Here is an 11,500-nt window from a genome sequence, read left to right as displayed (position 1 = left end):
TAAATCTGCTAAAAAGTGATTTAAAAAAAATTCACACTTTTTTTAAACATTTGGAACTAAAGGTAGCGAAATGCTGCTTTTAATTTCAGTATGTGCTACCTTACAATCGGCGCCCCATACGTATGCACTTTCTTCTGAGACTGTTTGGTACTGCAAAGCCATACAAACCCATATACTCAACTTGACTGCTGCTCTTGGAAAGACTCACTGCCCTTGACACTTCCTGTACATGCCGAACTGCAGCCGATAAACCAAAGAGACCACTTGGGAGCTTCCTGGCTCGCTAGATTTATTCATGTACCAGAGTCGGACAGTGGACTCTTTGTTAGCCTGTTAGTCTATTAGCTTGTTAGCTTGTGGACATTAAGTCCTATTGCTGCTGCACTTTGGCTAAGTTACACAACTTTTAGTGCCTGTGAGTGTTAATAACTGTTGTATGTTTTGATTTAAACACTTTTATCATTTTTATCATTTTTCTTTCCAAGTTATTTCTTGTATCTGCACCATCTGTTCATGTACAGCATAAAAGTTGGTGGATTCTTGTTTATTTACTGTAAAAATAATACACATGTAGCATCAACCCAATTATCACAGCAAGTTAAGTAAAAACCCTTACCGATTTCATAAGTTAACACCTTTATTTAGCCGACAGCTTAATATTCTGGGAATTTACTGAAGCATACGGTTTAACTTCCACCTGATACTGGTATATCATGTTAGTGTGCCCTCCACTCTTGTGGCCTGAAAGGTGTGCAACACCCAATGCTCAAAATACTTAATACATTTACAGGGCCGTACCTGGTTGTTACCAAGGAAAACTAACACTCGAACATCCTAGCACTAAAACACTCAAAACAGAGAGTAAATTAACTGTGATGATTTGTAAAACAATACATGAAATAGAATTGCACTTGAATTATGTTTATATAATTTTGTAATGTTAGCCTAACTGTTACATACACAATTCAATTACAGATTCTATAATGATTTTGTTACTGTAGTTTATGAAGAAAAATTGTATTGAATTGTACTTTAATTAGCATATTAGAATTTCTGATGAAACCAGAGCAAAACGAAGCTGTACAACATTATCCTGCTAAGTAAACTCAGACTAGCGCCCTGTTTTCTTCTGCTACTGCTTATGCTGTAAAATTTGACTGGTATTGAACTGGACTCGCTGGGAACTGTGGTCCTCAACCCACGCTGCTGCTCTGCTCCTCCTCTGTTTTCTGTATAGTTACTGCTGCCAGATGCAAAACTATTTGAAGCATTTGGATATTTCTGGATTTCAGTTTCTTTTCTCTGAGCTTTTCAACCACAATTTTCCTTTTTTTAAAAAACTTTGTTATTCATGTAAAGCGAGTCAGCAATAGTCGACTGCTGGCTGTCTCAGTGATTAGACGATGATAAAGATACAAACACATAAACGGGAGGTTAGGTAAATGCCTAACAGAACCACAGTGGGCCAAGCAGCCTGCTAGACTGGACTGATTGCCACGTCAGAGCACTATGTATCCCTTTCCCTCTTGCCGCCCTCCATCTCACTCTCTGTCTATCTTTGTCTCCCTCTGATGTTCCGTTTTTCTCACATTGAGCCTCACGCACAATGCGTGTAGCATCCCACAGGGGAAAGTCTGGGTTCTCCTGATGGCCACTCCGCCATTGTTTATCAAGGAACTTATTGTGAATTACGCAGTAAAAACTAACCAGCTATTAGCCATATCCATGATGTAACAAGGGATTATTGAGTAACTACTCATGGACTGGTTCAGAGTTAATCAAGAATTGATCACGAAGAAAGTGTCATTATTCCGATTCACAGATATTAATGAACTACCTTACCTAATAATTCATTAATATAGCATCCCCCCGTACGGCCTCTAGTAACTGATAATTATAGTTATTAAGGATCTCCTCATTAAAAATTCATTATCAGGTCGTTCCTGAGTTGTTCCTCACTTTTATAGTTCCATAGTAACTGTTCAAACTTTTGCAGAGCGTATTGTAAAGTGTTACCCTGTTAGATATTTAGCTAAAAAATAGGGTATTTCTGCTTTACCTTATGCAACACTGATCTCTTCGTTCTTCCCTTTTCTTGAAAAATTATTTTAGCTCAGAAGAACCATATGGTAATTGTAGCTTAACTACAACAAATGTTCTTATTTCCGGTTACTTACGGCAGATTCGAGGGGTTCTCCATCGTATACAGACACCAGCTCGATTACAGGATTCAGCGTAAGCGGCCACAGCAGTGCAGAAACACTCACAGTCTCCACCGGTGTCACAAGCACATGAGTCAAACACACATGCTTCATAGTATGGAGCAGGATCCACCTACAGTGTGTGATGATACATTAATGAGTTAAGTGGTTATGAAAGAGCAACTCCACAACACAAAATGGAGGAAAGGCACTGCTGCACTCCTACTTCCAGTCCACTACATCTCAGAGGAGAAATATGGTAGTTTTTACTCAACTACATTTATTGTATCTGACAGGTACAGTTACAAATTCCTTTCCAAATTAAGGTTTTGGCACAGAACATTTGTACAGTTTTTAGAATATGACACATTGTTAGAGATTAAACTACCCAACAGTATATAAAATAGTAAAAAACAACTTCAACTCAAATAGGTACAAATAAACAGAACCGCGTGCATGTGCAACAGTACCTCGTGGCAAACTGCCTATTAGGTTACAAACTTGAACTTTTGGCTTGAAGGTGCAAGAGAAAAGCTCAGTCTAACCTGGTCTGAAACTGACTTTGATTTTTCTTATCGAAGAGTAGGAAATATGGCCTGGTGCCACTAGAGGAACATTAGAGGGGGTCGACCGGAATATTGCGATTCATTTGCTGAGGATCAAAGCAATTTACATGGCCGTTTGTCTTTGCCTTTTCATTGACAAGATAGTGAGCAGGGAAAAACTTACTTCTACTTTTTTGCTTCAATGTGGTGCTGTATGTAATGTAAGGGGTCAAAACAATTAGGATTCACTCCCTGAGGACCATAGCTGTACATATTAAATTGCTCAGAATGTCCAGCAGCTGACATATCTTATTTTGGATCTTTCTTGGAGGGATAGGCAGAGCAACTGAAAATCTGACCAACATCTGCATCATTACATCCTGCAGGATAAAAACAGAAGGAAAACCACAACAACAAACTTGACTTCAACAACAACCTACACTGGAGTGGCAGGCAGAGAAGACATCACTCAGTATGATGCTGCACTGTTTCTGGGCCCACGACTGTCTGTATGGGTTGTCTGTGCAGGGGTTGCTAATGCTCTGAGCATCAGGGCAGTTTGGTAAATCCTTCCAGCTATTGCCAAACGCCAGTGGGCCTACCACCACAGCATGGCACCGTGTAGTGAAGTCGTTATTTGCATTGTTGTCATAGCTGCCACACAGCCCGCACACATGACCCTGAAAAAGTAGAGCTCCTTATATCATGTTGTTAAACTTAAGTATAGAAAAAAAGCTTGTATTTTTTTTTTTTTTTTTTTAGATTATAACTAAAACTTTACTTCACATATTCCAGGGTTACCTTATATTTTGGGCTGAGCTGGATGAACAAGCTGGTCTTCCTGTCCCATATGACAGTGAGTCCATTGTTGGCTTCAATTACCAGGTAGTTGCCCACAGCACTGTAACGGAATGGAACTGTTTCTTCATTTCCACTTGAAAGCAGCTGGTAGCTTCCCTCTCTTAGAATCAGTTCTGCACTCTAAATAAAAGAGCAGACATAAATATATATATGTATGTGTTTATGTGTTTAAATATATATACACACTGAGAATCACTCATCTCAACTTAACATCTCTGAAAACTTCTTGTCCACAATTGTTTCACTTTGTTGTGCAGCTTGGAGGAGTGCCTCCATTTCTGTTGAATTCCATCAACACCACCCTCAGAAATCGAGTCATTTGAGTCTCCACATTGGCATTTTTTGTTTTCAAGGATTTTGTGTAAAATGCAAATGAAGACACCCTCTGGATGAGAGGCGAAACGTCTTCAAGAATCTAAAGCAGGTCCAGTTGCCTTTGACTCAGCTCTTCTAGATGCATCACATCAGTTTATTTATGCGAACCTATCTTGAATCCTTGTCAATGCAGTTGTTTTCTGAAATGGTTTTATATTGACTGTTTACCCCCAGGAAGATCCTGATGGTCTTGGAGCAGGTGGTTCCTGTGGTTCCACATGGAATATTCTCAGTGATCACTCTGAAGGTTCCATTACTCTCAGCACTGCCACAGTAGTCCTGAGGAAGACACACACACACACGCACACGCACACACGAGCAAATAATAAATATTCCGGGCTCTTTTTGACTCGTGACTTTCTGCTTCACAGTTTTTCATTTATCAGAGAGATAGAATATTGGTATTTATACAAACTGAAAGATAGTTACTGAAGCATGGAGGTCACAGTGGGTAACAAGCAAGGAGTGAAAAAAAAAGTGTAACATTATCTCAATATTCCTGAATATTCATCCTTTCATGGAGGGTTTCTACTAAATAACTCTGTTCCTATGTTCCTAAGTACTATGCCAGCCTGTAGCAGGAATATGCATATGTAGAAAAAGGTTGGAGGAACTATCTGACAGAGCAAACCTGTTACACACCATATGCAATAATAATTTTAAAAAATTTACATAATAATCATGTTTGATGAATGTGTATTTAAGTGATGTTGGAGTGTATATCAAGTGTCTGTCTCTCCTTGCAAGCAACTACTCACTGATGCACGAAAGTAAGAAAGGAAATTCAAGAGTATTTCATCCCTTTGATTTTGAACAACGTACCAAAGCCTTTAGTAGGAAATGGTTGGAGTTTGTGATTTAGGTTTTACTATTTTGAATCCCTCTCTGACATTGTCTGGGATGGCTCATTCTTCATTCTTGTCTGCAAATGCACTTGACTTCCATCATCCCGTTCTCCAACTCTTTTTGTGCGTATTCATACCTGACTGAGAATGTATTCACAGCTGCCATCAAAGGTGAAGCGCTTCTGATCAAAAGTGATGTAGTGTCCAGCACCGTAGACAGAGCAGGTTCCATCACACTGATTGGTAGTACAGTTCCATTTTCTGTCTTTACAAGCGCTGTAAACAGATGCAGATTAGATGGAATCAGGCTTATGTGGCGGAACTAGGCCACATAGATCAGAATCATGCAATTAATCTTTGAAAACAAAATATTCAGGTCATTTAATGTGGCAATAGTGAAATGAAGTGTGGAATTCAGAATTATCAGAGAAGGCGGAATGTTAGGGGAATGTGTAATTTCTCTAAGATTTAGAAGGAATTATCAGAGCCCTAGCCGACATCAAGTCTCATCACAGACAGCAGAAATAAAGTTTAGCCCCCTTTGCAGCGTCAAGTCAGAGCTGGCCCCTTTTGACTGAATCCGAAGTGGTTTGGTGCTGACTCCACTCGGAGCTTCCCAGCAATGCGGTGCTCTCTGAGACGCAGCGGTTGTCAAGCAACAAGTGTCTGGTAAGGGGCTGCTTAGCTGATGACCTCGCTCCAGGTGGATGGAGCGGAGTTAAGGTTGGGGAAAGCACTTTGCAAACAGGCAGATGGGTTGGGCTGCAGCGTCTGCTGGTTTCTTGATCTCACTGAAGTTGGTGTCAGATAAAATCTGATAGTTTCACTTTCCCTAACTAGACTTGTTAAATAGTCTTGAAAATAATGTCATTGGCTGGGAAAAAAAACTGTCAAAACACTATCAGGCGAGACTTACTTAACTACAAAAATAGGCCATAAAACTTAGGTTCACTTAGTTAAGTATTGAGTTGAAAGCTGAGCAATGCAAACGCAGTTTGATAAGGAATAAAAAATGAGAATAAGAAATAACCTACTATAAGGAGATTAATTTAACTGAAGTTTAGGCACAGAGATCACAAACTTCGGCTTTTCCCTATTGTCAATCAATATTGATTCTAAACATCTATGTTAATTTCAGAAATGTACCTTAAACAAGGAGAAAGTCAGTAGGATTGTCTCCTGGAATGTTTCTTAAAATTTACGACAGTCTGTTAGGGGTCTCACCAGAGGCAGCTCTGGGTGTTATGCATGTGTGTGTGTGTGTGTGTGTGTGTGTGTGTGTGTGTGTGTGTGTGTGTGTGTGTGTGTGTGTGTGTAGTGCAGAGACAGAAATAGGTAGAGAAAGAGAGAGAGAGAGGAAAAGATTGCGGATCAATGATGTGTTTGATTCCATAATGTTGAATATTGAGGGTTTGTCCTCACTAGATAATAAAAGACCAGCCCTTTTGTTTGTACATGTCAGTCACAGACAGGGGCGTAACCAAAAGACTGAAGTACCTGGCACATCTCTCTAGCTTTACAACATTTCATTCCACTGGTCATTCATTTACCAGGTGTTGCAGTCCACCCTGATGGTCTCGCCAGGCTGGTAGGAGATGCCGTTGTGAACACAGGAACAGGCCTCTGGCTTGATGCACCCTCCTTTACCGTCAGATACCATCCCAGATGGACACATACAGCCAGAGATACAGCCTGTAGACACCTGGAGGAAAGATCAAACTTTTGTTGAACTTCACCTCAGAACTCTGATTATCCAAATGTTTGTTCTAAAAATAAAACTAATAATCTGTTTTTTGCTTGTAAGTGTTTCTTGATGTCGGGGAAAAGGTGACTCACGCAGGCCATGTCTAATGTGTTGCAGCTCTTCTCACACTCCGTCCCTTTTGCAGCTAGACCATTAGCAGAGCAGTTGAAGAACACCATAGGAGGAGCACAGGCCACTGAGAAAAGACATGCCTAAAGTTACTTCACTGTATTTCTAAAATTAATTTTTGTCACTAATTTTTCCTGAAATCATCATGACATCATTTCCTGATTTAATGCAATACAAGACTGTGCATACCTTAATTAATGGTGCTCAGAGCACAATTTTTTTTTTGCATTATTAAGACTTCTACACAAATTTAGTCTTTGACATGGAAAACATCATTATAAATCAAACACACAGCCTGAGAATCACAGTTACCCATACGATTTACAGAACAAACCTTCTGTAGTTTAGTTGTAATTTGTAATAACATATTTAAATGATGTATGAAAGTAAGCAGCTCTTTTTGCCTTTTCTGCCAGAAGGCCAGAAGAATGTTTGCTGTATACTGTTGTAAACTTCTCTCCCTGGCAGCAGGAAACACAGCAGCTTTTGGAGGCTAAATGCTGAAGCACGTAGAAACCGTAGTGGTTTCTAAAACAAATACATTCAACTATTTGTAGGGCTTGAATGTGAGTAAGAAATGTTTATGGCTCATCGTTTTCATTTTTTCAGAACTTCCCCCCAAAATACCCAAATCTTTGAAAAGACATTGATCTTGTGTTCCCATGCACCGCAATGCTGTTTGCTTGTTTAGATATCAATTCTATTAAGGCATACTCTTTCTTGGTCCAGGGCATTAATAGACACTGTTTTCCAGTTACGGAGTACAGATGGTGAGTACCAAAAAGCCTCTCCGTAGCATTCCAGTTCTAGAAGGTGCTATCAGGAAGTAATGTAGCACTCACTTTTAGGCTGCTACTTATCAGGTGAGTCTGCATCATGTTACTTACCTGGCTGTAAAATAAACTCTCCAATGCAGCTGAGTTTGCCCTCCCTACAGGTGCTAGTGGAGAAATATAAAAAAAAAATTCATTAATATAGATTTATAACCTTGCAGCAAACTGCTTAAATGTTTCTAATAACGAATCAAATTCAAAACCAAATCAAATCGATTGGCATTGCCTGATCTATTTGGAAACACACAAAATGCTTTTTCTACTATGAATCTACTTCAAATTTTACTGCTTAAAAACATTAGGGACTGGGGTGTTAAGATTATGATATGATGTAAAGTACACTCATTTTAACCTATCAAATTACATACGAATCACATGCAGTAATACAATAAAACACTTAGGTTAGACATAAATTTCATACCACACGACCCCTTCCTTGCTGACAACCTGTCCAGGGGGCAGCACAGAGCCTTTGTCATAACAGGGACAAGCTTTAGATGGGACACATTTCCCAGAGTCATCCAGGTAGGTACCCTCAGCACAGATACAGCCGTCGACGGGCGGGAAGGAGATGTGACAGCTGAGATCTGCGGTGCCAAGGCAGCGGCAGGAGCGACTGCTGGATGTGATATTGTAGGAGTAGATCATGTTCCTCGGGCAGGAGTTGGCATATTTCCCTGAGGAGGCAAGACCACAGAATCAGTGATAAAACTATGAGACTATTGTACTGCAATCATGCCATGTGAAGGTGTTAAAAGGACATTACTAGTTTTGCACAATTTAGCCCATAAAGCAGACTGCATTTATCTGTATATTAATTTGTGTGACTCTGACAGTACCTGTTGTACACAGTCACTCTATACTATCTGAAAACCTTATCCTACACTTCATTAAATCCTTGCAGCCTATCTGAGGGCAGCAGGATAGATGTGAATCTGCAGCCTTCAGTTTCAGAGGTGTCAGAGCACAGTGCCATTACGCACGACCATCTGCATGTTTACCCCCATTAAATCACATGCAGATGCCACCAGGCTGCTCCAAAGCAACCCCGCTGAAATAGTGTTGCATTGCTTGAATCATCAAAGGTGGAAAAGTCCGAATCTTAGGGTAGATTGTCAGAACTCGATGAACAATTTTTAATGACCCATGGCAACCATACAGAGTAATACAGTATAATGGTGAACATATTTTTGTTCAGAACTCGCTAATGGTTGCCATGAATATCCACATTCTTGGCCTTTATCAGAACTGCATCTTCTGCTTTTCTGAACGTCTGCCTTGTTTGCTGTTGCAGCAAACTAAAGGTTAAAGGATGAATATTAGATACATTTTAAAATTTTAGAAAATTTAAAATCCCAGCACTTTCGGATAATTTTAGAAAACATTTGTATTTGTCAAATATTAACGTCTATTCCCATGCTGTTCCCTTACATGGGGCTGTAGGAATGTGTGTTTGTGTACACGAAGGGTGGGGCAAGGGTTGACGGGAGTGTGCTTGCCTATGTGTGTGCTTGTGTGTATGTTTGGTGCGAAAAGAAACTCTGGACAATTCCGACGAGGACAATTCCACAAACGTTGAGTTTATAATGGAAAACCTGACTCAAATTAATCTAAACAGTTGATTTCAGTTGAAGCCATTCCATAAAGCCAACTTACAGATAACATGTCGAGGCTAAAGCAATCCACGTGATCCTTTGTCATGGGCTCACCATGGCATCATACTGCTCCCTAGTGGACTTTCAGAGTACTGGTATTCTTGCACTGTTCTTATTTCTCTGCCCCTGCCAGGATTATTAGCTCATCTTTTATCTGTGGGGCTTTTCACTTATCTCTATCCTCTGTCTCTTGATTTGTTCCAACAGCGGTGTCCTCTGTGGCCTAGTGGTTAGAGGACTTCTTACTTAATGCTCTGGTTGCTGGTTCAACTCCTGCTTGCCATAGATATTGTCAATTACATGCTGAATGTTTCACAATTTGAACAGTGGAAACTAGTTCTGCAGCCAAAGCAAGAGACTAACACTGCAGATAGTCTAACTGCTTTGAATGAGGTTTGAGGAGTAGAAGAAAACTTGTGTCCTCTTGACAGCTATCTGGCATGACATGCTGAACTTGAAAATCAATTTAATGCAGCTATCAAGTCCCAGAAAACTTAAAGTTAAATTCGCTGTCGCTGACCGATAAAACATCCATAGCCCAAGTATTCAGAGGATATATAGAAGACCAAAGCAGACTCTTACCTGCTGTAGTCGGGAGGTGGAAAAAAGGATTTGCATGACAACTGATCAAACGTTGCGAAAGCGATCTCCCTTTATAAACAGACTAGGCGTCTTAGGCCACATCTGACTACAGGTCAGCTGTCTATTAGTTGTATTTTTTTTTATCTTTTTAAATTCCACACGAACAGGAAAACATTTATCAACGTTCAAACTTGTCTTCGAGAGCGGACAAGAGTTTGTTGATTCTTCCTAAATTTTGCCTTCCGGGCATATGAATTTGAGCTGTATGTTTTTTAAAAAGCAGTCTGTGTTATGAGTAATAATCACATTGTATGTTCTATCTGTATGAACACAATATGGATTTTTTTTAATGCAAAAATGGGGATCCCTAGGAGAACATTGTTATCTCAATTCCCGAATGGGAAAAAACCAAAACAAAACGTGATTCTCTTTTTGACCAAAGTCCTGAGGCCCTACTCAGGTCAATTCATTCATTCAAACGCATGGTGTTGGTGTAGTTAAAGCTGGCCTTGTGTGATCTGGTGATGTGTCAGTTAGGTCTTTCTCTCTTTTGTGAAGCTCACAGAAATGTAGCTAATTTCGTCTCAGGAAGAACAAAGCATTACAAATAGGAAATACCCTTCAAAAGAGTGAAAAGAAAGACTGTTTCTGCTGCCATTCATATTCAGAATGTCACCTCAAGTTATCCTGAGCTGCACTGATGGATAAGAGTGGAGAGGTTACCCATACTCTGCCAATTCATCACTCATTAATGAGATGACCAATGACATGTGGGTGCAGAGAATAGTACGGTCCTTGTGGTCCAAGGCTGGACCTGGCAGCGTGAACTGTCTGAGGTTGTCTGAGCATGCCCAAGTGTACAAACGCCTGTTAAACCAGACCGTTAAAGCCATATTCCACAATACTTGTGGTTGCTCAGTTGCCTTTAGTTGGTGAGCCTCAAATCCTTAATTGCATTGGGGTTCTTATTACCCTATTATACTTTCTTGCAAGTCTAGTGTATTTTACAATAATATGAAAAACGAAACTAATTCTAGATTATAAACTGGGTAAACTGAACAGCTGCCCTGGAGCCCTGGTTCTCCAAGAGCCCCAGAAGCCCAAAAGGGACTTTGGGCTTTTGTAGTGTTTTAACTATAATTTTTGTTTGAGAATGAGCAGCACCAAATTCTGATTATGATACAGATGAGTTGATATCCACAACATACAGCTGAAAAATCTTCTCAAACATCTCTAGCAAGCGTCTGTTTCACCGTTCCTCACTACTCACCACAGATGGTCTTCCTCCAGCCGCTGATCTGGATTCCTGCAGCTGCACAGGCATGGACATAAGAGGAGACTGCAGCACACATGCAGGCCTCACTTTTCTCACAGTTACAGCTGTCATACATGCAGTTCTGTGAGGATACAAAATAAAGAAACAGGTCATATCACAGGTCTGGCGACTGCTCTGGGTACAGTCCACAGAAATATGTAAAAGCGGTAGCTGTGAGACTCACCTCTTTGTAAGAGTCAGGGTTGATTTCTGAGTGACAGGAGGCAAACACTCCCTGAGGGTCAGTCAGCATGGAGCACCAGTGCAGGGCGTACTTCTCTGTCAGTGACAGACAAGGACCAACATCAGTCATTCTAGTGAAGCCACAGCGAAAGCAGACAATCTAAATGAGTCAGACCTACCATTAGCCAGACTGAGACTGCAGGGGTTCTCAAAGTTGCTCTTAACATCCGTG

General features: G+C 40.4%; 2 protein-coding genes across 2 annotated transcripts in view; both read right to left on the bottom strand.

The window, feature by feature from the left end:
• Nucleotides 1–1,663, bottom strand: part of LOC120789642 (mucin-2-like) — an 18,489-nt gene extending 16,826 nt beyond the window's left edge. Inside the window, exon 1 of the mRNA XM_040126485.1 lies at nt 1,606–1,663. Within this exon, the coding sequence (XP_039982419.1) occupies nt 1,606–1,663 (58 nt within the window). The remainder of the gene's footprint in view (nt 1–1,605) is intronic.
• Nucleotides 1,664–2,169: 506 nt separating this feature from the next.
• The window catches only part of LOC120789637 (mucin-5B-like), a 19,286-nt gene continuing 9,955 nt past the window's right edge, over nt 2,170–11,500 (bottom strand). Inside the window, exons 14-25 of the mRNA XM_040126471.1 lie at nt 11,448–11,500; nt 11,270–11,364; nt 11,041–11,167; nt 7,955–8,210; nt 7,588–7,640; nt 6,664–6,767; nt 6,378–6,529; nt 4,965–5,103; nt 4,151–4,261; nt 3,548–3,727; nt 3,187–3,426; nt 2,170–2,334 (exon numbers count right to left, since the gene is read on the bottom strand). The exon at nt 11,448–11,500 is cut by the window's right edge and continues 112 nt beyond it. Of these exons, the coding sequence (XP_039982405.1) occupies nt 2,170–2,334; nt 3,187–3,426; nt 3,548–3,727; nt 4,151–4,261; nt 4,965–5,103; nt 6,378–6,529; nt 6,664–6,767; nt 7,588–7,640; nt 7,955–8,210; nt 11,041–11,167; nt 11,270–11,364; nt 11,448–11,500 (1,675 nt within the window). The remainder of the gene's footprint in view (nt 2,335–3,186; nt 3,427–3,547; nt 3,728–4,150; nt 4,262–4,964; nt 5,104–6,377; nt 6,530–6,663; nt 6,768–7,587; nt 7,641–7,954; nt 8,211–11,040; nt 11,168–11,269; nt 11,365–11,447) is intronic.

This window comes from Xiphias gladius, chromosome 1 (assembly GCF_016859285.1).
Source record: "Xiphias gladius isolate SHS-SW01 ecotype Sanya breed wild chromosome 1, ASM1685928v1, whole genome shotgun sequence".
Classification (NCBI taxonomy): Eukaryota; Metazoa; Chordata; class Actinopteri; order Istiophoriformes; family Xiphiidae; genus Xiphias; species Xiphias gladius.
The sequence above is the reverse complement of the archived record's forward strand: the minus strand, read 5'-3'. Positions and strand labels throughout refer to the sequence as shown.